The sequence below is a fragment of the Rhinatrema bivittatum genome, chromosome 13 (assembly GCF_901001135.1).
Source record: "Rhinatrema bivittatum chromosome 13, aRhiBiv1.1, whole genome shotgun sequence".
Lineage (NCBI taxonomy): Eukaryota > Metazoa > Chordata > Amphibia > Gymnophiona > Rhinatrematidae > Rhinatrema > Rhinatrema bivittatum.
In genome coordinates, this window is record NC_042627.1 from 73,574,007 (window position 1) to 73,599,647 (window position 25,641).

The window sequence follows — 25,641 nt, forward strand, 5'->3', positions numbered from 1 at the left end:
CATGCACATCTAACAGCCCACTGTGCGCTGCAGCCACTGGATGTAAATTATGGATTTTTGTGTGAAAATGTTGGCCCCGTGCCAGAACAGCCCCCTGACACGCCCTGACTCCATCCCTTTTTTTTCACGTGTTGGGTTGCTCACGAACGCGCATATACAAGTTGCTCACGCTCAGACCATATACTTGCATATCTGGGCCTTTTAACGTGAGCAACTCTTTTAAAATTCACCCCTTAGTGACGTGTGCCAGATATTTAAATGTTTGTGTCATATCACCTCTTTTTTCATTCTGTTTTCTCAAGATTACATCGTTAGATGTCTTTAAATTTTAGTGTTCAGTGCATTGAAAGTTAAAAAAAAGTTAGCCACAAGAATTCTTTGATCAAATTTTATATTGCTATATTTTCTAATACATTAGGAGTGCTAAAGGCCAGTAAATGAGCGATACTAGTTTGACATTTTTTTATTGTTGAAAATGACATTGGAATAGAATAGACTTAGGACCTACATTTTAATGTTAGCAGTAAAGAACAGTCGGCTGTGACTCTTTAAGGCCTTGGCTTCTTGTTAAAAACTTTCTAAATAGCAGAGGGCAAATACTGCTGCACTGTATGTATGTGTTTCATTTCATTTTTACTTGGCTATGTCATCAGTCTACTTTACTGTCCAAAAGATAATTCTCCACTCTGTGTCCCTGCAGAGCTATTTGAAACCTTTGGAATATACCTATAATGCAGTACAAGTGCCCCTGGGATCTGTGTAGGGGTGATCTTGGATTTGCCATTTCTGTTGTGTGCATCTAAATTCCCTGTGGTGTCGCCTATACTTTAATGGGATATACTATAGTTGTAAATTGCCTACAAAAAGAGCTAACCTTTTGCTTTCTCTCTTCAATTCACAGCACTTTCAACTGGACAGTGCCTTTCTTGTCTCTCCTTGCCTGCTTAATACTTGCAGTAGCAACAATTATTTTGTATTTCATACCTTTGAGGTACCTCATTTTAATCTGGGGTAAGTTCTGATTGCTGGCGTCTGTGGGTTTCTCAGATCAGTTTTGAAACAGGGAAGCAAACACCAATATAATACAGCTGTAATAATGAATGTGTAATCGTGTTACTTTTGAAAAGAGATGTGGAATTGGGAGAGTGGGGGAGGGGAATGCTTTTAAAAAAATCTCCAGTGTCTTCTCTTTTCCTCTCATCTCTTCTCTCCCCTCTGCTTCCTACTTACCTCTACCACCTTTATGTACTATAAATAATTTGGGGCAATTTTGAGAACCAAAATCTTTTTTTTTCAAGGGCTAAATATAAAGAACTGACTGATATTGAGGTGACAGTACAGAAAGGTCTAGAACAAATTGATAATTTACCCAAGAGTCCTCAAACAACTTTACATGTGAAAATGCAGAATTACTTACAATAGACCTGTTGGGATCTTCACTAGATGGCTCTAGTCTCGGAAATGGGGTAGAGGAGTAGGAGAGGCTGCTGGAATGGTCAGCTTCACTCTGAACAAAAGCAGGCAGAACAGGAGAGCATTGTCTCATTTTTTGATTAAATTCATAAGATGAAGGAATCATTTTCTTTGTTCTCCTATTTCTGGTGGGCCAGGCTTCATGACCTAATTGGGATCTACATTTGTTTGAAACAAATGGGGAAAACACACCACATGAGTCCATATTTGTTTCATTTGTGGACCCCTGAAATGAATGGAGAGGGTCCCATGAATGAAACCATTAATATTTGCCTCATTTGTTTATGTTCCCCATTCAAGTCTTTGGACCATTGAAGTCTAAGGCTGTGTACTGCTCAGCAAAAAAACCCCAAACAGACTGGTAACTATAGCAACCAACTCTTACCTGTTGCAAGGAGACCAGCCAGAGGACAAATCATGGTGCAGCATTTCTTTTTAAATAGCCTATAGCTACTATCTGAATCAAGTGACTCTGAGCTGCTCCCACTATAAAATTTGAAGAAGCAGTATGTATTTCCTTTCTAACTGTTGGCAGACAAAATGTGTTTGTAGAAGCTCTCAGACAATTTTAACAAAGCTTAGAAACTTTTGGATTTGGCACTGGAAAGGGCTTCTTCTGATCTTCTCTGTGCTGCAGAGGTCTCACTCACTGTGCCAAAAGACAGAAGCAGTGTACTGCTGTTGATTTATTATTTTTTTTCATTGGGGGAGGGTAGTGTGGAGATTGTAGCAGTGCTAGTGATTTTTTTTTGTTTGTCTGGACAGCAGTGAGCTGAGCATACTGAGAGACTAAAAAGAAGACTATTACCAGGCTACTATCATTTTTAGCTGTTAACAGTTTTTTGTGCATGGAGTCAGTCAGCACTGAATACATATAGCAATAAATACATACACTATATATGTGTCTCTGTGTGTATATGTGACAGACAGTTCTTTATACAGTAGTACTGTGAGTGAGGATACAGTTACAGTATAAATAAATAAATTGATCTGTAATATCCAAATCCTCAGCAGACAGTGCACTTCAAAAAAACTCTATCATGTCAAGAAAAGGGAGAGGAGAGAATGTTAGCAGCCTTGACAAGGGCAGAGAAATTGGTACAGATCCAGCCCAGTTTAGTAGCCGATTAAAAAAAAAAAAAAACAAAAGGTATTGATCCTGCCCTTAAATTGAAAAGAAACTTTGATAGCCATAGAATGGTTTATGTTTAATTTTTATAACTGATTTTATGTGAGCCGCTCTGAGTTGTGGACATATGTGGGCTATAAATGTTATAAATAAATAAAGGTATGGAAAACACTAACAGCTCAAAGCAGCAGTTGAAATTTGGACATCATGTGCCACCACCACATGTTCCTTTCCATCTTGTTGTGGAGCAGATGGAAAAGGTGAGAGAGCTATCCAATGCAGACAAGAGCAGAGCAGGATCATGGACTGGGGCAGCAGAAGTGAAACATGCAAAAACAGCTACATACTCCTCTTCATTGGTTACTGCTTCTGAGGCAATGGAGACAGTATTTTCAACAACTGATTCTGAGGAAGAATCGTGTCTGTGATTTCCTAAATCAGAAATTGAAGAGCTAGTAGCTAAAAAAAAATTGGGAGGATTAGTCAGTAGCATCTTAGTCTCCAATTCAGTGATGGGGGAGATGATGATATTGCTGGTAATGAGAGCAACCCTAAGGAAGAGCAGGAAACACAGGTGAGTGATACCCTTGGAATTTTTCCTCAGGGTCTACCCTTGATCTCAACTCCAATGCCAGCATAAGTCCCCAAGGATATAGAGAAGAGATTGAATATGGCAGTGTGATGGAATTTTATGTTATTTTACTTCTGGGTGCTGCACAATAAAATAGCAACAACTGTAAATTTATTTATTTATTTTATTTATTTCAAGATTCTTATATACCGCGGTACGTATAATGATACATCACCTCGGTTTACAGACAACATTAATTTTAGCAACAGGCTTTACATAAAACAGTTTATACAAAATTAAACAGCATAAATATATTAATAACATATTTTACAATTAACCGTTTTAAAGAATATGTAAACAATTCGCATCTTTAAGCTTTACATTAATCAAGTTAAATTAAAAGTTAAATCAATTAAATGTTGCTCTAAATCACTTGTAAAGATACCACAGTGCTTGGAAAGCCCTGGCTTGTGAAAGCAGCTATCTGTGACCTGTGCCATCCTTTCTAAAAAAAAATGAAGTTATAGGTAATTTTATAAACAATTACATTGTATCACCCAGTTGCATAATCATATTGCACCTTATAAAAAGGCTTTTATAGCTAGGGATCATTCAGCATGACATGCCCTTTAAAGTCAGTTATGCAACAATGCACCTTGTCTAATAGCTTGGTATTATCATGCTTAGCATTGACATTCTGTCGTCTGATGCTGGATATGAGCAGTGCACTGCAGGGGTCTCCATAAAATTTTACCATGATGCATCACTACGCTTAGTGTGAATTACAGGCTGTACTATAACAACTGGATACCGTCCCCACAAGCTAGTACCAGAAGTATGCTGGTAAACTTACACGATTGCGCGATTCTTTTCTGTGAAAACTGCCATGATCACACACTGAGAATCTGTACATCCTGGCAGGTCTGGAGTGAGCGAGTGCCTGAGCTGTACTCTGGGGGGAGAGCAGTGATGCAAGCACAGCCATTTATATGCATTATCACAATCCCCTGGGCAGCAAGTTGAGATAATGTCAAAACAATAAGCTTTCCTATGGTTCCTTATAATGGGCATAATTTTATTTAGATCTCTGAAGTCCTCTGATTTGAGGAGATGCTCATCATCTCCTTGAGGAGGAGTGGTCTAATACAGCGATTCTCAACCCGGTCCTCAAGGACCAACCAGTATACAAATATTTCTCATGTATATGTGTCTAGCCTGAAAACCAGACAGGCCGGATGGTTCTCAAGGACTAGTTTGTGAACCCCGATGGTCTATGGGTTAGAGTAGTGGTTCTCAACCCAGTCCTTGAGACACACCCAGCCAGTTGGATTTTCAGGATATCCCCAAATGAATATGCATGAGATAGATTTGAATGCACTGCCTCCATTGTACGCAGATCTATGTCATGATTATGCATTGTAGATATCCTGTAAACCCGACTGGCTAGGTGTATCCCAAGGTCTGGTTTGAGAACCACTGGAGGAGTCCTGGGGTACAAATTCAAGGCTCCCTTCCATCTCTTTATGACCTTAAGCAAATCACTTTACCTCCCTGTGCCTCAAAGACTTGGTTGAAACCAAACATTTGCATTTATTTGGCTTTCTCAGTAGATTAAAGAAAATTAAAAATATACAAATTGATGTGAACCTTGTCAAGTGTGTCACACAGTGATTTAGGGCCAGGTTTAATTTTGAAATGTGCCAAAGGCTTTCCAGGGAGATTGTACCATTTTTCAGCAATCACCATCTTTTCGCCCTCAACTTTAGGAAGTGTACAAAAATCATTGAAAAAAAAAATTGGGCAAGTAATATTTTTTTATATAAAGTGCTGTGGGACGTTTGTCCAAAAGTGCTACATTTTTTAGCATATGGCTGCTAATTTTTTTTGTCTTCCACGACCATCCCATGGGAATCATGCAGCACTTTCAGTAAGTCGGACCATGGCTGACCTGTACAATCCCCCGCTGCTTTCCAGGAGAAGGCTCTGTGCTTAGATCCATGGCTGACATAATATTTTTCTTTTTCTTTTTAATGTCGAGGGCTCACGGTGTTGGCTAAAGATCACTTCCCAACACAGCTCTTCTGTAGAATTAATGCAATCAAGATGGAAAATAAATGAAACATGAATAAAAAAATAATAATTACCAAGAGTTTTTTTTTTTTTAAAGAACAGAAAAAGTACAATACTGAACAAATGAAAGAAACTCACAGGGGGTCGATACTCAAAAGATTCATGTGGCTAAACTTGTTTTTTAACTGCATAAATTTAACTGGTTAAATATCCCCCCCCCCCCCCCCCCCCCCCCCCCCCCACCCTGCTGTCTGCCTGCATTTTGTGTGGTCACAAAATTACTAAGAATGTGCATTTTGTTTTAAATGAGTAGCACATCCAAACTAAAAATGGCCTTGTATGAAAATACCTGTCAATTTTCTGCTGTTTTGTTTCATAAAAAAAATAAATTGGCCTCCCAAGGCCTTTCAACCCCTCTCGCTCAGCCCCCCCCCCCCCCCCCCATCACCCCAAGAAAGCCTCAGGGCTTGGGATGCTTCTCCCTGGGCATCTCTGATCCCCTCCCACTCCACAAAACAAGACTTGGGGGGCCTGGGGCCATGGCTGGGGCATCCCAGGTCCCCTTCCAACCACCGCCCCCGCCACCACCATAAAGCTGACGAGGGCTGGGGAGCACCCCGGCCCCCACGTACCCTTTCCATGGGTGTGGATGGTAAAGAAAAGGGGCAGGAGTGACGCCCAATCGCTCCTGCCCCATCCAATTCCTTTTAAAAAATGGCGGCCCGCCTTGAGGCAGGCGGCGGAGTGATCTCATTTTGTCGCCTGCCTCAGTTGGGCTGGTGCCCCTGTGTTGTACAGACGTCCGCTTGCACAGTAATAGCACCAATTGCACTTAAGGCAGGCGCTAAATGACATCAGTTCAGCACCGGCCTCAGGACCCTGTGCCGTTTTTTTTTTTTAAAGGAATCAGTTGGGGCAAGAATGAAAAGGAATTACCCCTACCCCTTTCTTCACCCTCCGTCTCCTCGGAAGGGGTAAGTGGGGGCCGGGGAGGTCGTCCTGGCCATGGCAAAGCTTCATGAAGAGGAGTTGGAGGGGCCTAGGATCGCCCTGGCTGGGCTTGGTCCAGGCCCCAAAATTTTCTTGGGGGGGAGGATAGGGGACAGGATGGGTGTTGGAAGGTCTCAGAAAGGTCTATTTTTTTTTTTTCAGTTTTGCTTTGGGTTTCATTTATGTACCGAATGAACTGAATGGAAATGAGCTTTAAATGAAGTGAAAAATGAAAAAACAAAAGTTCCCGAAATGAAAAAAAACCCCTAAACTGAAATGAAATTATTTGGCCTGCACTAGGCACACAGATTTAGCTGTATATTTATTTATTTAATTGTATATTTCGCCTTTCAGGCACTTCAGAGCCACACCCCAGTCTCCCCTCCCTCTTCCCCCTGAGATTTAGATGTGCTGGATCGTCCCTCCTTCCAGTTTTCCCTCCCTTCCTCCATCTGAAAAGCTATTACTCCTATTGCCTTCCTCCTGACCCTCACCCGCATCACGGAGCCCCCAAAACTCACCCCAAGTGATCCCAGGCAGAGCCAGTTGGAGGGTCCTGCCGTATTTGCTTGGGGTCACGTGGGGTGAGTTTGGGGGAATTCAGAAGGGTGCAGGCGGAAGCTGGGATGGTATTAACAATATTATTTTTCAGATGACGGGAAGATGGGAGGGGGACAAGGAGGGGGGAATCGCTGCTAAGGGTGACATTACTTTTTCTGGGTGCTGGGAGGAAGGGGGATTGGTAAGGGGAACAATGGGTTTATTTTTTTGGGTGACGGGAAGGGGGGCTGTTGGCTTTTTTTTTTTTTCTAAGAGGACTTAGGTGGTTAGCGCTAATGTTCAGTCACAGGAACCTAACATGGCCAATAAATCAAGTTATCAACTGTAGTAAGATAAATACATTTTTTAGACTGGTAAAGTGCTCAGAGCGTCTGACAATTAATATCTCAAGTTCAGTCCCTTTCCCTCCTCCTCTCTCCTACCCACCATCACCATTCTGTGGTGAGTCCACCTATTTGTTAAAATGACACAGGGAAAATATACATTTCTTTGGCAGCCTTCATATCTTTTGAACTCTTTATCCAAAGCAATCAAGATGACCCACATTTGGATTAATGAATGTCTTGTCTCTTCTGGGGTGTTCGCTTTCATTGCAGAACTGGTTGCAGTCAGTAGAACCGCTACTCTGCTCCAAATTAAGAAATGATCTCACAACTGAACACATTCCACCTTTCTCCCGCCCTTCAATTAATCAACGACGCCACATGTCAAATTATTCATCACTTGTGGCCCGAGTAAGACTAACATTTGACATTTGAAAACCTTTTATTTAGGATGCTAAAATCCTAATAAACAAATTGTGTTTCTGTTGTTTTAGGCATCAACAAATTTACAAAGAAGCTTAGAAATCCATACGCCATTGACAGTAACGAATTGTTGAACTTCCTCGCCAGAGTACCGTCAGACGTTCAAAAGGCAAGTGACGAGTGACCGCTTTCAGAGGGAGGCAACAGCGCGAATCCCTGGCAGACATCCCTAGGCTTCCCTTCCCTCCATTGCCACAAACGTTATGAGCTGTACACATGGCAAAGGCGTTTTCTTCTCGTGCAACCAAAAAGAAATAGTAATTATGCTACGTCCTACGGAAAATTTCACTGTGCATGTGATTTTTCCTTTTTTGCGTGCCTTCTGATTTTGGAGAACGGAAGACACGGTGCAGTATGTGAAAGGAAGAATGCAAACCTGAAACCCAGAAAAGATAGGACTATTCAAACCGTATATGAAAAACAGGGTGCCAGGGCTATAGAAATTATCCACAAACAAGTAATGAGTTCTATGCACACATGATCTTGTTTGCATAAGGTGTTTTTTTCCTCTTCTTTCTAATCAAATACTTTTTTGTAGTGGTAACTCAGAAATAGTTTGGAAGATGGCTCACTTACTTTTTTTTTTTTTATCAGCATGGTTTCCTATAGGGACATTATAAGATCTTATAAGATTATCATGTCTGTGTGTAAGCTTCTCTCTGTCTCCTCCCCTCCCCCACTGACCCCTAATACATTTTGGACCATTTATTTAGAATCTTTACCACAGACAGAACTCTCGATGACCCTCCCCACAGCTCACTTGCTTTTTACACCCCCGACACGTAGAGTCCCTTCTAGGGAAACAGGCCATTTAATTTGAAATATCAGGGAAATCAGAATACAGTGTGGTGCCATTGAGCATTTGGAAAACTGCCTTGCCCATTGGGTTAGTCACTGTGGTCACCGGCCTACTTCGTATCTGCCTAATTCCCTGTACGGAAAACAACAGAAATTCACATAAAGAAGAATGCAGTGTGATGTGCAAATATCCGTACCAGTCTGCTTGAATGCATAGAAAGAGTAGATTGGCCCAATGGCCTTTCTCTGGTGTCGTGTTTCCAGGGCCGATACTGGAGATCAGAGAGTGGGGGATTCATCCCCAGAGACTGGGGGCACCACCACCACTTTTGTGTAGAGCTGCACTGCTTTCTCTTTCTCTCTCTCTGCCAACACTGCAAATCGGCAACAATACCGCAGGCAGTTTCTAATCAGCCAAAGTAGTAAAACCAGCTAACTGTTGGAAATTAAGCAGACTTCTCTGGGCTCAATTCACCCATAACTGGGGAAAAAAAAATGTCTGCCAGAAAATTAGCCTCGCCAGCTCCGCGCCACTTGGTGAAACAATCTTTGTTTCCCGAAAACAGCTCGGGAGCCCCCTTCTAGCTTCATCACTGCGTGCAACGCTCCTTGACATCCACTGGGAATTCCTTTTAATAACTCAACAGGCAAACCGGGCCCCAGGGATTCTACCTGCGTATACTACGGGTTGTTTTTTTTTTTTGGTGGGCGGGAAAGGAGGAAAGGAAGGAATTTACTGATGGTTTAGCCATTACACTGTTAAAGTGAATTCCCCTTGCACAGTTCCTTTGTTCTGTTTTACGTATTTGAAAGCTCCTGCCCTGTCATGGACCCGCCGTACCATATTATTAATATTGTGCAGACTTCAATAGTTGTTCACAAGCTGCTGCAGTTGTTGGATTTGGAGATATCATGGAATAATGCCCCCTGCTTTTCAGATTCTCCTGAAGATTTTATTAAAGTTCGTTCTGGGGAGGGGAAACAGAAAATTGTCACCTGTGACGAGATCAGGCAGAAAACTCCCGCATCTCGTCGTAAAAAAATAAAAAAATAAATAAAAAATCTGCCTTTTGCTATTTTGGTTTCGAGAGATGATGCATGACTGCTCAAACCCTTCCCGCCATTAATCCCCCACGTTCCCGTGTTTAGAAAACGATCCGTTACTTTTGACCCTTCCATAGTTTCCCCGGCTTTGCCCTTGGGGAGCCATTAATTTCGCTCTGTTGCGAGCTCGGGTTACCTAACAGCAGATGTCGTCATGAGCTGTTTGTTTTCGCAGGTGCAGTACTCCGAATTGAAGCCGTGCGGCAACTCCGCACCCCTCAGGAAGAAGCGGAGTGGTCTCTATGAAAGAAAAAAGACTCCGGCTCTGGAATGAAGCCCTCCCCTCTTTTTTTTTTTTCCCCCCTTTCTTTCTCTCTTTTTTTTTTTTTTTTTTCAGCGTCTCGACATTAATGCTGGCGCTGAGGTGCTGTTTGACTCTTCAGGAAAGCCGTTGACGTTTTGTGCTGTGGGAACTGGTCTGGGGGGTTGGCTCTCTGTTTCGGTGAGGGGGTGTTCATGCCCCATGCAAGCTGGAATTCAGAGGCTGCACTGAGCCAGTGCTCAATAAGTGCAAGTGCTCGAGCGAGGCACAGCCCTGAAGGGCCGCAAAGGAGCGAGCCTGGTGGCAGAAGGCGGCACGTACCGGTTTTAATGCATGCCAGAGATCTGCATTAAAAAAAAAATTAGCTTGTAAGAACTATGGGGGCAATAATCAAGCTGCCCCCACTGATGCAAAAACAGTGGGTATTTTATTTTTTTCTGTTTGTTTTGTTTTTTTTTTACCCATGGGGTTTGCACCAATAATCAAAGCAAAATTAGGCACGCACTTTTATTTCTTATTGCCCCTGGAAGAAGCACCCACAAAAATTTGCAGCTGCTTTTTCGGTGGGTGTGCTTTTCCTTGGAAATAACATGCGTAGATCTGAAAATATCTTCTGTGCGTTGCTATTTCCCTCCCCTGAGCTACGCACCCCCCTCAGGAACGCCTCCTGTCAATGTGCGTGACGTTACACGTATCGCAGGGCAACACGCAAACTTCTATCCGCTTTGAGGGTGGGAAATAGCCACCCATGCTGCTGTTCCCCCTTAAAAAATTGCCCTCTAAGGGGGCTGTGAGCTAGAGTAATCTCTAGGCTGCTCACAGTCCATTCCAACCATGTGCTTATCATGCTAACCCAAGAGATCCACACGTTTTACATTTACAGGTTGGTCAGGGTTACCTGATTGCCAGTGAATTTGGAATCTAGATTTTCCAATTCTGAGAAGACTAGGACTTTGAATTTGTACATGCCATGGTGTCCTCTAGCATTTTCAGCCGTGCTAGCCTCGAAGCCTGAAGAATTTGCTTGACTCCTATGACCTAAGAACACTAATATTTTTTTAGAATTGAAATGAGAGCATGAAGACAAAGAGGCCGCAATACAATAAATGGTGATATTCTCTTAACTCTGTAAAAAGAATTTTTAATTTAAAAATGGTTTTGTTTTTTTTTTTGCATCAAAGAATTTATATTAAGATTATAAATTAAAAAACGTCTGGTTTTCTAGAGCGGCACATTTACTACGCTGATAATGCGAATGTTAAATCTGGAAAATGCCAAAGAATTTGAGTCAGATCTTTCTCATTTATATGTGGGTTCCTTCTCTCTTATATCACGTGAGGACCAAAGTAGAGAATGTAGTAGGTGGAACAGAAGAAGTTAAATAAAATGTCCCCAAAATGTTATTTATTCTGAACTAGAATCCATGCTATTCTGAATAATTGTTCAAGAATTGGACTATATTGTATATTTGGGGACTAAATTTCGGGAACGATGTTATCAGTATTGGTAAAAACGTGTTTCTACGCTGTAAATACCACAGACCCTGAGAAAGTGATGTCTAGGACCTATTTGTCACTTTCATGGTTAGGATGAATAATGATATTGAAGGCACAAACATATTGTTTTTAAACTGTATAGAGTTAAAATTTATTCAGGATGTAATTGTTTTTGGAAACAAAATATATTTTTGTTGTACTTTCAAAATCAGGTCTGTTTGTTCAGTTGACATGGATGGGTATTTGTGGGACTTGAGGAGGGGGAATGATGCTGTGATAAACCTTCGGGGGGTTGCTTTTCAAAAGGTTTACCCGGCTGACTCTGAGACGGAGCGGGCTAAACTTCTGCATTTAAAATTCTCCCCTCCCCTCCCCCACTCCAACAACGCTTATATTTAACCCCCTAAATTTACAAGGCCTGCAAACTTAGCTGAGCAAAAAAGGGGTCACTGCAAAGTTAATTCAAGGGGCAAGTTTATATGGGCAATCCTGGTCACATGGCTAGGTTCCATATTAGGAGCTACCACCCAGGAAAGACATCTAGGCGTCATAGTGGATAATACTTTAAAATCGTCGGCTCAGTGTGCTGCAGCAGTCAAAAAAGCAAACAGAATGTTAGGAATTATTAGGAAGGGAATGGTTAATAGAACGGAAAATGTCATAATGCCTCTGTATCGCTCCATGGTGAGACCGCACCTTGAATACTGTGTACAATTCTGGTCGCTGCATCTCAAAAAAGATATAATTGCGATGGAGAAGGTACAGAGAAAGGCAACCAAAATGATAAAGGGGATGGAACAGCTCCCCTATGAGGAAAGACTAAAGAGGTTAGGGCTGTTCAGCTTGGAGAAGAGACGGCTGAGGGGGGATATGATAGAGGTCTTTAAGATCATGAGAGGTCTTGAACGAGTAGATGTGACTCGGTTATTTACACTTTCGAATAATAGAAGGACTAGGGGGCATTCCATGAAGTTAGCAAGTAACACATTTAAGACTAATCGGAGAAAATTCTTTTTCACTCAATGCACAATAAAGCTCTGGAATTTGTTGCCAGAGGAGGTGGTTAGTGCAGTTAGTGTAGCTGGGTTCAAAAAAGGTATGGATAAGTTCTTGGAGGAGAAGTCCATTAATGGCTATTAATCAAGTTTACTTAGGGAATAGCCACTGCTATTAATTGCATCAGTAGCATGGGTTCTTCTTAGTGTTTGGGTAATTGCCAGGTTATTGTGGCCTGGTTTGGCCTCTGTTGGAAACAGGATGCTGGGCTTGATGGACCCTTGGTCTGACCCAGCATGGCAATTTCTTATGTTCTTAAAGCATTCTGCAGGCATTGGTAAGAAATGCCTCAGCTATACCTTATATGGCCTTATATGTTTGAATTCTTCTTTCAACGATTGCATCCTTCAAGCCTTCAATCCTTCCTGCTCTCCCTCCTCTCTGCCTGAAGGCTTTAAATTACTACAGGGTGGCAGATTAAAGTGGCTCCCAGGAAAAGAATTCAACCAAGGGGTTAAAGTTCCTTCACTCGGCTGTCATGGAGCATGAAGTTTGTGATGTGTATTTTATTGTAATATTATAAATATTATACAGTTACACCATAAAGGAATAAACAGGCATCAGGTTATCCATGGCTACCTCCAAGTTAAATACTTTCATACATCACTAAAGAAAGAATGGATTTAGACTGGGCATACGGAGTTCCCAGAGGCCAAAAATATTTCAAGAGTCTTTTATGTTCTAAACATTTGCTTCTTACTTTGTCATGGAAGCTACCTATGCCTTTTCGTAGAGGCTAAGGAAATGACTGTAGAACTGTATTAAACCAATGGAGCAAATCCATCGTGGAAAAAAAAATCATAAAACAGCATCTTAATAGCACATAAAAATATATTGTGGACTTCCTTTGTTTAAAATAATAGAAAGAAATGGGTCACTTAATGGAAAAGCAAAAGTTGCTTTAAATCACAACCAAAGATGTGTGCTGCACCTCTTTACCTGTGAAATTCCCATAGCAGATATGCTGATGTAGTTTGCCCTGCATTCTCTGCTTATTACAGCGTGCAGAGCAGCGTGTTTATATTTTTGGTTTTTCTTTCCATTTGTTTCATTTATTTGAAACGAAAACAAAAATGAAACAAAACCCTATAAAATGAAAAAATATTAAAAAAACAAAACAAAAGGGAAAACAAAAGAAAAAAAAGTCAGGCTTATCAGAGAGGAAAAGACCCCCCCTCCTCTGAGCCCCCTCCTCTGAACTTCCTTCCCTCCCCCTTACCATGATTTCCTTTCTTCATGGCACAGGAGCTATCACTGATTACTCCAGCGCCACTGGTGCTATGCTTAGAAATGGCGCCGACAGACTGAGTCCGGAGCCATTTTTTTTATTTCTTCTGTGAAAAATGGCACTGGACTGGGTCTGGGCTTGGTCAGTGCCATTTTATTCAGAAGAAAAAAAAATATCACCAGCTTCAGTCTGCTGGAGCCATTTCTAAGCATCAGAAAGGAGAATATGATAAGAGGGACTGGCGAGAATTTGTTCTTTTCTTTCCTTTGAAAAATGAGTTGAAATGAAATGGGAATGTTATTTCTAACAACTGCACATCCCTAATCATGTATTTACAGTTCTAGTAGCTGTATAAGTCCTCAAGAAAACTGGACTCTTAGTAGTTTATAATGCTTTTTATAGGACTGTGAAAAAAGATGTAATTAGTGCATAAGCTTTTAAGATCACACATCTGAAGAAGATCATGTGCTACAGCATCCTTTTTGCTTGGTACTTTTGAAAGATAACATAACCTAATAATGTATTACATGATTCTGCTTGGGGGATTCCAACTTTTCTCAACATTTCAGTGGCATATGACACTGTCAGCCATCAAATGCTGCTTTGGAAGATCTATGACATGATGAAGGACCACTAGATAGTCCATATGATCCATATGGCTGGTATAATGGAAAGATTTACAGCAAGGAAGTATATTGGCATACTCCTTTTTAATTTTTTTGGATTGAATTGCTCACCGATCCAAGGCCTAGATTCATCATTTTGCAATAAATATAGCAAACATAGTGCCCTCGATAAAAAAAAAATCACATCGCAAGCTGTGATGGATTGCACTTGGTGTTTTGGGCTTCTGGAGAGAGAGAGAGAGAGAGAGAGAGAAAGCCTCTGTGGATTGCAGCTAGGTAGAGAGTGCATCAGGCAAGGTAGAGAGAATGGTACAAATCTACTCTTCATTTACCTTTCATCACTCCAAATCACATTCAATTTTCACTGATGGTAACTGTGCTGTTTGTACCTCTGACTATGCATGTAAAACTGCCCCCCAAAACCCAACTCACCCCAAGTTACAAGTACCCCCTCTTACAGTCATATAAAAAGTTCAGATATGTGATCCTCCACAGAGGCTTTCTCTCTCTTTTCCCTCCCCTCCCCTCTCCTCTCCCTTCCTGAACCGCAATTTGCGATAAAAATGTTTTCGGCCGTAACACACAGCTAACGCAGGCACAACGCACAGGAAATAGGTGTAGTTATTTCTGGCATTAAATCTTGCGTTGCTGTGTGTTACTCTATTGCATTCCACGCTAACTGACCCTCATTTCCATGTACGCCCAAACTCCTCCTTGATTACAATGAAACATTTGCATACGCAATTTGTGATGTGGAATTTATCACTTGCGTTAAGTCGATAAAGCCCTAATGTATTTTGATAAATGACCCTGCAAATTTGAGCTCAAAGTGAGGTACAAATTTAGAGGGTAAGTCCCTGCCCTAGAGGACTTACAATCTAGTTTATACCTGAGGCCATGGAGAATGAAGTGGCTTACGAAAAGTGGTCACAAACGCATCAGTGAGAGAAGTAGGATTTGAACTCTGGCTTCTCTGATTCTCAGTCCACTCCCCTAACCATTAGATCAGGGGTGCTTATCTCTGGTCCTCAAGACCCACAATCAGGCCTAAATTTCAGGATATCCACCATGAATATGCCTACTGATGAGATATATTTGCATACAATGGAGGCAGAGTGGATATCCTGAAAACCAGACCTGTTTGTGACTCATGAGGATTGACGGTGGCCAGCCCTGCACTGGGCTACTCCATCCATCCATCCAAACGCATGCAGCTTTATTTACCCTGATGACCTAGCAATACCAGCAAAAGCACTCGACTTCTCCAAGAGTGAGTACACTTTGATTGTTGTAATAGCCTGACTGATTTACTATTTCTTTAATTTCAACCAAATCTAAACAAGACACAGCTCAACATCTTCCACCTGTGCAATTGTGATGCAAATAATCATAAACTGGAATGGTGTACACCAGAATCGCTGTACAAATCCAATTTGCTTTGGAGTGACTCTGAATAGCACACTTTCCTTCAATTCACATTTTTTTAAAGTGAGGTCTGTGCTGGAAACATTAACTGTAAGTCTGCATACTCAAAATGGGGAATGCACTCAGTTATGCATAGGAGAACATTTTGCCCATGTGAAAAAAATTGACCTGTGCTAAATGAGAGCTACTGAATTATTGCAGGCTGCCTTAAACCAACTCATTTCAATAGCTTCAGCTTGTATAACTTTGCTGGAATAGCTCCTCAAGACACCCAAAGAGTCATGGCCAGTTAAATGGAAAGGAGGTGGCAAACAGAAGATACCAGACACCCTCTGTGCAGTCGCATCACAGCAAGAAAAATTCCTGTAGTCGTTCAGGAAATTCCTCAAGACAAGAAATAATTAACCCCATACATTTGACTGCCGGTGAGATGCAGCCGGCGTGACTTGGCAGTCTTGACAATGAGATTGGCCATGGATAGCAAAGTGACTGAGAAGCCTCCCACAAGAGTAAAGCAGGAATGGACCACATAAAAGGCTCTAAACAACTTCTCTTGGCAAGTTTGCAGCTCAAACGCCAACATGGCAAAATGGGGATCCTCTACCAAACCTGAGACCTGTGATTGAGATGAGAGGCAGACCATGCACATTATGGAGTAAATTTTAAATGCGGCGCATGGGCGTCCATGTGTATGCGGTTCCCAGCGCTCACACATGGACGCGCTGATTTTATAACATGCACGCAGCGACCATTGAATGCTATGAAATCGGCTACCAGCGCGCACATGCGAGTGCAAAGGGTGGGATTTTGTAAAAAAATGAGCTGTGACGCGATTGAGCTTTGCCCAGTTCCCTCCCAGTCCAATAAAGAAGTGAACTATGAAAGATTGTTACTTTAAACTCAACACTTTAAAAAAACTCAGACCTCTACTCCACCTTACCGACTTCCGAACAGTACTACAAGCCACTATCCTTTCCAAAATAGATTATTGCAACTCCCTCCTACTTGGTCTACCCAAAGCCACAATTAAACCCCTTCAACTCCTTCAGAATGCCGCTGCCAGAATACTCACCAACTCACGCAAATTCGACCACATCACCCCCATCCTCAAAGATCTGCATTGGCTCCCCATCCACCACTGCATAATCTACAAAACACTCACCATCATGCATAAAACCCTCCACAACCAGAACATGCACTGGTTGAAAGGTGCGATCCACTTCCACGCATCCAATAGACCTACCAGATCATCATATAAAGGTACTCTCCATACGCCTTCTCCAAAACATTTGCACCTCAAGTCTACCAAAGAGCGTGCCATATCCACTGCTGGTCCCTATGCCTGGAACTCCATGCCACCTGAACTCAGACTGGAGCAATGTGCACAGAAATTAAAAAAAAACCCTCAAAACATGGTTATTCAAAGAAGCCTACCCCCTAACCCCGCGCATCTCAGTCCCCTCTGGATCATCTCTACATAACCTCACCTGCCCACCCTATATGTTTCCTACCCATTCCAGTCTCTTTACACGTAATTTTTTGAACACTCTAGTTACCTTTTTCACCTGCCTCTGCCTTATGCCACTTCAGACATTGACTCATGATTTGTAAATAGTTCTCTACTGTTATATTCTGCCGTTGTAAGCTGTTGTTTTAGTTTTTATGATATTCTACATATGCATCTATTCCTGTCTCTTTATGCATTTCACGTCCACTTCTCCCAGTTTTGCTGATCTCTGTTTTTTATAACTGATTTCTCTTTCTTTTCTCTGTTTGCAGTGTAAACCAGCATGATGTCAATGACGAATGTTGGTAAATAAAAGCCTTAAATAAATAAATAAACAAATAAATAAATAAGGAACTTCCCTATCACCCTAACTAACCTTTCTCCCTTTTCCCCTCTCCACTCCCAGCCCTAAATCCACCCTACCACCTTATTTTTTTTGTTTAAAAACTTACCTGCTCCTTCAAGCAGAAGTAAGTTGTGCGCACTGGCCAGCTTCTAGCGCGCGCTTGACCTGGACAGCCCAATATATATAAGAAGATATCATTCAAAATAGGAAAATCAAAGCAGGTTTTGTGGAAAGGCTGTAGAAAGGAAAATCGTAAAAGAAATGTATAATACTGAATTCACTAAAGTTTATAACTGTTTGCTTCTAGGATTGTATTTCAGATGTTAACCACAAAACAAGTTGGAAGGGGTTGGCTATTGTCACTATTTTGGGCTTTTGAGTGGGGATATTTGCACACAAGAACCTTAAATAAAAGAGAGCATTTTGCTTTGTATTTAACTATTTATGTTTTTATTTGCCTTTTTAATCTTGAAGGCTTACCTTCTCTTCCTCGGTTGCTTCATACAGATGCTATCTGGAAGCCCTAAAGTTATTTGGTTATGTTAGCTATGTTAGCCGGAAAACATCTCTCTGCGCCTGTATCACTCCTGACATTGCTGGATAAGATTTTAGCCAGCTAAAGTCGCACTATGTCAGGGGCTGTCTAGAAGCGGAGCAGCATTAGTCGGCTAAATTAGCTAACATAAAGGTTATTTTATTTATTTATTTATTTATTTATTTATTTATTTAATGGTTTTATATACCGACAATCATCAAAGATATCACATTGGTTAACAGTAAAACAGTAAACTACGCTTAAGATGCATTTATTTATTTATTTTATTTATTTCTTTTATATACCGACATTCAATCGAGATATCACATCGGTTTGACATGAAACAGGCGAAAAAATATATGCATTGTAAACTACGCTTAAGTTGCGTTTGACATGAAACAGGCAAACAAATATATGCATTGCCATGAACAAAATATATGTCGGAAAAAATATATGTCAGAGAGATTAGCTATATATGGATAAATGGAAGTTCAAGATCACTATATGATGGAATATGATGGTTCAAAAAAACCTACAGTCAGAAAGATTGTATATATGAGGCAGTATGTAAATGGGAATTATATACATTGCACTACAAATACTAATAAGATTGCTTCAAGTATATTGAAAGTGCTTAAAGAATACAAAGGAAGGTTATCAATTACTTGCAAGATTGCTTCCATTATACTGCAGGATTTGGGAAGATTGAACATGAGACATGGAAATCGACTCAAAGAGATGAATGGGAAAGGTGAACATGTATCACGGAAATAGTATCAAGGAAATGCATTAAGGAAAGGGGATGCCTCCGAAAATAGACATAAGGAGGAGGAAGGGACAGCGGGGGAGTTGGGTGTGTAGGGTGAATAGACTGGGTGGTGTTAGGTGTAAGCTGGGTGGTGTTAGGTGTAAGCTTTTGTGAATAGCCACTTCTTAAGTTACTGCTTGAACAGTTTTTGGCAGTCCTCCTGGCATAGCTCAACTGGCATTGTATTCCAAAGGGCGGGGCCGGCTACGGCGAGTGCACATGCTCTTGTGGAGGTGTTTTTGGGGGAGGGTGTATGAATGGTAGCAAGGTATTGGTGTCTGGTAGGTTTAGTTGACTCGTGGAGTATCAATGAATCGTTGAACCAATTCATCTCAGGATTGTGAAGCGCCTTATGTATGATAGAGAGGGTCTTATATTGGATTCGGGATGCAATTGGGAGCCAATGTAATTCCTTTAGTACGGGTGTTTTGTGTTCATTTCTGCGCATGTTAGTGAGGATCCGGGCAGCTGTGTTTTGTAGTATTTGGAGAGGGTGGATGGAGTTTTTTGGTAAGCCTAGGAGGAGTGAATTACAATAATTGATTTTAGAAAATATTGTAGTTTGAAGTACTGTACGAAAGTCAGGAGGGTGGAGTAAAGGTCTTAATTTCTTAAGTGTGTGCAATTTAAAGAAACACTCTTTTAAAGTGGTGTTAATGAATTTCTTGAGGTTGATGTGCTTATCGAGGATGACCCCTAGGTCCCGTACCTGTTGAGAGAATGGGATTGGTAGTGATAGGGAGTAAAGCAGGGGAAGGGTGTTAGGGTGACTTTGGGGTGAAATAAGCATGATTTCAGTTTTTGCAGTGTTCAGGGCAAGGTGAATGTTGGTTAGGAGCTTGTTGATTGAAAGTAGAGTGGATTTCCAGATGTTCATGGCATTAGGATGTATGTCAGATACTGGAATAAGTATCTGCATGTTGTCTGCATAGATATAGTGGGGAAGCTTGAGGTTGGATAGGAGGTGACAGAGTGGTAGGATGTAAATGTTGAAGAGGGTGGAAGACAGGGAGGAACCTTGTGGGACTCCTTTTTTGAGGGGTATTGCTTTGGACTCATGGTTTCCGATTTTGACTTTGAAGTTTTGATTTCTGAGATAAGAATTAAACCAGTTGTGGGCAACACCTGTTATTCCAATTTCATTTAGTCGCTGCAGGAGGATATTGTGGCTGATGCTGAGGATATGTCTAGGAAGGCTAAGATATAAGCTTGTCCTTTATCAAGGCCTTTAATAAGTTGGTCTGACAGGGAAAGGAGGAGGGTTTCCGTGCTATGGAGTTTCTGGAATCCGTACTGTGAGGGAGCAAGGAGTTGATTGTCATCAAGGTATTCTGTGAGTTGCTTATTGATTGTTTTTTCAAGGATTTTTGAGATGAATGGAAGGTTTGAGATGGGGTGGTAATTAGACAGATCAGTGGGGTCGAGTTTCGGTTTCTTCAGTATTGGCTTGACAATAGCTTGTTTGAGGGGGTTAGATACAAGGCCTGAGGTGATGGAGGCATTTATAATGTTGACTATGGGTTGGGCGATTAAGTTAGGGATAGAAAGGAGATGTTTTGTGGGGATTGTGTCTGAGGGGTGGGAGGAAGGTCTGGCTTTCTTAATAAATGATTCTATTTCAAAGGTGGTGGTGTATTCTAATGAGTTACGGCCTTTGGGGAGGTTTTTTGGGAGGGTCGGAAACTTCCCAAAAAGCTCTACAAGTGCCAAAGCTGGGAGATAAGCGCATGTCTCAGGCTGGTGTGAATATGTGCGGATCTCCCGGTGCACGCACAAATCTAAAAGCTTAGAAAAGGGGTGGGGTTTGGGTATGGGCGGAGCATGGGTGGGACAGGGGCATACTAGGAAGTTCCCTCAAAATGTGTGTGTAAGTATTTACTCACACAAGAGCGTGCCAAGGTCACCTATGTGCAACTTTATTTCTGCTATGGATGGCATGTAAGTCTTAAAATTTAAAAAAACTAGGCGAGTCAGCGGGGTGTTAAGGGTCAGGGGTAAAAGGGAGGCTAAATAACAGGGGGAGTTAGGAAATCCAATCCATTAACTGGGTGAACTGGGAAAAATGGCTATTGTATCCATCAATGCACGTTCTTAAAATTCCCCCACTTACGTGGTAGAACTGGCATTGATTTATTGATTTTATATCATCCGTGCATGTACACGCCTATGTTATAAAATGGCTGCATCTCTGGGCACGAGCCGGCATAGGCGCACACATGTATGCCCGCATGGCTGTGTGTATATATATATATATACACACACATACATTCATTCTGTGGATCCTGCCTACTTCCTTGCCAGAACCTGTCCTATGATATGCTAGTATGTGCGTGCAATGCCTCCAATCTTCCTGTGCTGCTCCTGCCCGTCCCTTGATCTCAACCTTTTGTGGTGTCTTCTTTTGGCTTTATCTCTTGAGTGGACTTTACTCGAGAGTGTGTTCAGCTGAACCCATATTCATGGCTACATTTATTAGGTATTGTATTTCCAACCCTCTCCTGGGTACCAGTCCTGCATGAACAAAAGCTTGGTGGCCACCTGGGAGCTCAGCTTGAGGGAAAAGTAGCCGCTGCAGACTGAAGACCATTCCTTTCCTGTTCCAGTAGCCGGGATGCTTCATTCAGTGACTTTCCTTACCCTGATCTCAGACTCTCGCCCGCTTATCATCTCGGGGCCCCTTCCATTGAATGAGCATCTTAACTTAATCAGAAATTGTGCCTTGAAATCTGAATCAGCATAATTTCGTTGTAGGATTCTCCAAATCTGAATCTAGTTCTCTGTTTTATTCTCTGGTGAAAACCTTTCCTGAAAAACAAAAAAAGGTTCCAAACACAGTTCCCTCTAAGCTGAGCGCGTGAGCAGTCGCTCATACATTTCGGAGAATCCCTGACAGGCTTTGCGTGGTCGCTCACATAAATGTTTCTTTGTGCTGTATACAAAAAATGCAGCGTTAATACCAGCGCTCAGAAATGCTCGGTTTAAGAAAGTTGCTGCTCACAATAAAAAAAGATTTGCACGCACCCAGTCGCTGCTTGGAGGGAGCATCGAACATCAAAGCCAGTGCGCGCTGTGCTGATCAATAGGCAGCAACGTCCAATCACGTATTTCAGTCGTCTTCATAAATAACCGTGATTTCTACTGCAGCTTGATTGGGGGGGGGGGGGGGGGGGTGGCGATATCATGTCCACCATGTGGGAGAAGGCAAAAGAGTGGGTATGCTAAGCTTGGCGTTAAAGACGAGTCCATGGGAAAAAAAAGAAAAGGATAAACAATTAAAATATATTGAAAGTAGAAAGAAAAAGAGAAATCATTCTTAATTAATTCTGGTGCCCTGTGCAACCCCAGACTATTTGTAATCCTACAGGGAACATCTTTATTGATCTGGGGGACAGTGCAGCAGACTCCTGATGCTTATCTCAGCATAAAAGCAGGCTCTTGTGATGAGCAGTGATTTAATTAGATGACAATCACTGTTAACAATGCACGGCGAATACCAGAAACATCGGCAACAAGACTGGCAGTGATAAATGTAAACGCATGGCATTGACTTTCACTAAAGTCATTTTCTGCTCCGTGCTGATAGAAGGAGTGACTGCTTTTTAATGAGAGGCTTGGCGCACCCAAAAAATCTCCCGAAGAAAGTTATTCTTTGACTTTGCCAAACAGAAAGAAATTGTCGACTGTGTGGGAAGGCCTGCAACCCGGGGGGGCTACTTTCCCGAGGTCACTGGCATCTAGAGTGAGACGGAGGATGAGCATCTCCCACCGTGCTCCTTCCCCAAATAAGAACAGGAAGCCAAAGCTTTAATCGCCACATGGCATAGAAATCTAATAGGTTCCAAAACATTGCATTCGCCCAAGGGGGAAAATACCCTGTTTTCGAGATGCGGCCATACAACCAGAGAGATGCTTAGCAAACCTTGGGTAAGTTTGCTTTATTTACAAAAAAAACCCCAAATCTGAGCCTGATTAGGTGAATCAGAAATTGCTGGCACGGCTGTGGGCAGAATAAAGTGTGTGGAAATTGGTTTTTCATCCCCACGCCAAAGATATATTTCTTAGATCCTGATATTTTATTTATTTGCCAAATCTTCCTAATATCAGCGGGTGGGGGGGGTTGTGACAGTTATTAGCTGATTTCCTGCTATTTATCTTCTAGAGGCCAAAATAAACTTAGGGTAGATTGAGTCCTAGGTGAGAAAAGCCACTTTTGCATCTGACGTTTCCTGAGCCACTTCATCGGTCTAGAAACCGTGTTGGTCCTAGGGCAAACCGGAATCTTTGTGGTTTGGGCCAGCAGAAATGATGTGGATGCACATGAGCTTTAGAGAACTGTAAGAGTTTTCTTCAGCTATGAATCGAAATTGTAACATAAATAAAATAGTTTTATGCCAGGGGGGTCACTAGGCCCTAGCTTGGCACAGGTGATTGTACTTGCCTGACATCCAGGGCCCTTCCTAAGACAGGACGACTTGAGGTAACTCGAGACCCATGCTTCCTTGCTTTCTGCCCCCATGGCACGATTCTCTCTCCCCCATCCCAGCTCCCCGATGTGATCCCTTCCTCCATCTCTCCTGCCTGCACGAGGAGAGCAGGGCCTCCTAACTGTGCCCTGTCTCCTGCTCTGCTGCCAGCCCTGCAGTCCTGTGGGATCCGCTAGTACCACACATTCAGACCAGAGGGAAGGAGAGGAGCGGAAGGAGAGGAGAAGGGGATTATTGGGGGAGGGGAGGGGGGAGATATCGCACTCTGAGCAGGAGTGGGAGGAGGAGAAGGGCCCCGAAGACGCAACTAGGGTGGCCAACTGAGCGGTTTTTCCAGCCTGTTGGACAGTGTCCGCTTACAAGGGTAACCGAGCCCTGTAAAACCCGGTCAGGCAAGGCCAGGGGCCAATCAGTGGTGGCAACCTGGCAGCGCTCCGGTCACCTTCCTGTCTTCAGAGCTTGGGCTACACTCTCCTCCTTCCTCTGTGACTCCAACAGCTGTGGAGCTGACGTGACGCCATTTTCAGGCGCGGCCCCCCATCTCTCCAAGCTAAAGATAGTCGTGCCGCATCTGCTGTCGCTTCATGCTGACCCTCCCTTGCCCCGGCCGTTTCAATGATTCCCTCACTTATTGGAGGCGGAGGGAGTGCACTCCTTGCTTGGCTGCCTCATGCATAACTGTCTCTTTCATCCCTTTGCCACTTTTCTCTCTTTCTTTTGCATTATAAATGTCTGTGTTACTGGCAGGGTCTACATCCGCCACTGCGCCTGCCGCATCTCAGGGAGGACTGCCCTCCGCATTCTGGGACATGCTGACTGCCGAAGGGGGCCACGGCAGCACTGACGTCCCGATGTATTTTACGTGCAGCAAAATGATTACTTCAGCCAGCTTCTTCCAATGCTTCACGCACTGTGCCAGCTGAACTCCCCCCCACCTGTAAGTAAACAGTGAACAATTGCCAACCTAAAAGGCGACTTGAGTGTGGGCAAACAGGCACCTGCCTGGCACACCAAAGGTGAATACTTTGCTACTGGATCATACATAAAACTGAAGCAGCCCACCTTATATATTTATATAAAGATGATTCCCAACGGAGCAAAAAAAGTGGCAGCAATGCCTGAGGTAGAAAGAAGACCAGAGCTGATGTAGCAATGTTATATTAGCTGTCTTCTTATTGCTACAACCCCAGCGGCACCCTTCCATTGATTTGAAAGGCTTTCAGCAACAGGAAGTACATAAATAAACGACTAAGATCCGCGGTCGCTTGCCCCACCTGCTTGGTGCACGAGCTGTTTGCTGCCGGTCGTATGCGCCAGCGACTGTTTGCTGCTGGTCGTGTGCGCCAGCGACCGCGATTGTCTTCTGGCTACCACGCACGATGCCAGCGGGAGCCCGGCTGTGGAGGCTGAAATCCACCAGTTGCTCCGGGGAACGGGGCCGTCCGTGGTACAGGGCCAGGCCCGCCGACGTCGCCCTCCTGATATTCCACCTGTCCGTGGACTGCCTTTTCCTCTGCGGCGGCAGGCGCACATCAGCTGCACCACCGATTCTTAATTTCCGACAGAACCAAGAGCCGCGCGCTTTGATGAGGGCCTGCGTGAGGCTAGAATCCTAACCCCCCCCCCCCCCTTCCTGGATCAGTGCCCTCCCCTCGTTCTTTCTAGATTTCCTTTACATTACTTTCTTCTTCGCTGCCTTCCCCCCACCCCCCTGTTGTTTTGACCCTTTTCTGACCTTTCCTTGCACGTCTGTCTGTCCCGCCCTGATTCACCGGGGGCCTCCCAGCTCGGACTTGCCTGCTGGACATGCTCAGAAGGCTGAGAGACCGAAGCACTGGGAAAATGAGATTAGATTAATAATTCTCCTGTATGCCTGCGCGAACCAGAGCTGGAAGCGAGCCAGTCATCACAGATCACCTTTTTTTGGTGGTCTGTACCTGCCTGATCTTTTTCTGGTGGGCAAAATCCAGTCCCTCACCTTGGCAAGGAGGGAGTTTGGATTTCCTTTTTTTTTTTTTTAAAGATAAGCATTGGTCCACGGGGTCGTCCCCCGCATCTTTCTTCTCCATCCTTCTACAGTCATCGATGCCCAAAGTAATTCTTCATTTTACGAGAACTGATTTCTGCTTATGGAGCTGCTGGCAGGAGCACTGCAATGCCGGGTGATCCGCAGAACGACAACCTGCTCAGTCAGCTGTCAGGAGCTCTTAGAAATAACACCCTCCTCTGAGGAAGTCAGAATAGCAACAGGAAAATAAGTAAAACCTATTATAAAACAGTTGTCCGGGAACTTAGGCCTGGTGTGGAGGAGAGATGGATATGCTGTGAAGGTTAAATCTATTTTCACACTGTGTTCTATTTCACAG

General features: G+C 42.9%; 1 protein-coding gene across 3 annotated transcripts in view; it reads left to right on the forward strand.

Annotated features, from left to right (window-relative positions):
• MCTP2 (multiple C2 and transmembrane domain containing 2) overlaps window positions 1-11,832 on the forward strand; it is a 181,770-nt gene extending 169,938 nt beyond the window's left edge. For all 3 annotated transcript variants that reach the window (XM_029575252.1, XM_029575254.1, XM_029575255.1), the window contains 3 exons: window positions 902-1,011; window positions 7,612-7,709; window positions 9,678-11,832. In XM_029575252.1, coding sequence (XP_029431112.1) covers window positions 902-1,011; window positions 7,612-7,709; window positions 9,678-9,776 — 307 coding nt within the window. In that variant the 3' untranslated portion in view covers window positions 9,777-11,832. The remainder of the gene's footprint in view (window positions 1-901; window positions 1,012-7,611; window positions 7,710-9,677) is intronic.
• The last annotated feature ends 13,809 nt before the right edge of the window (window positions 11,833-25,641 follow it).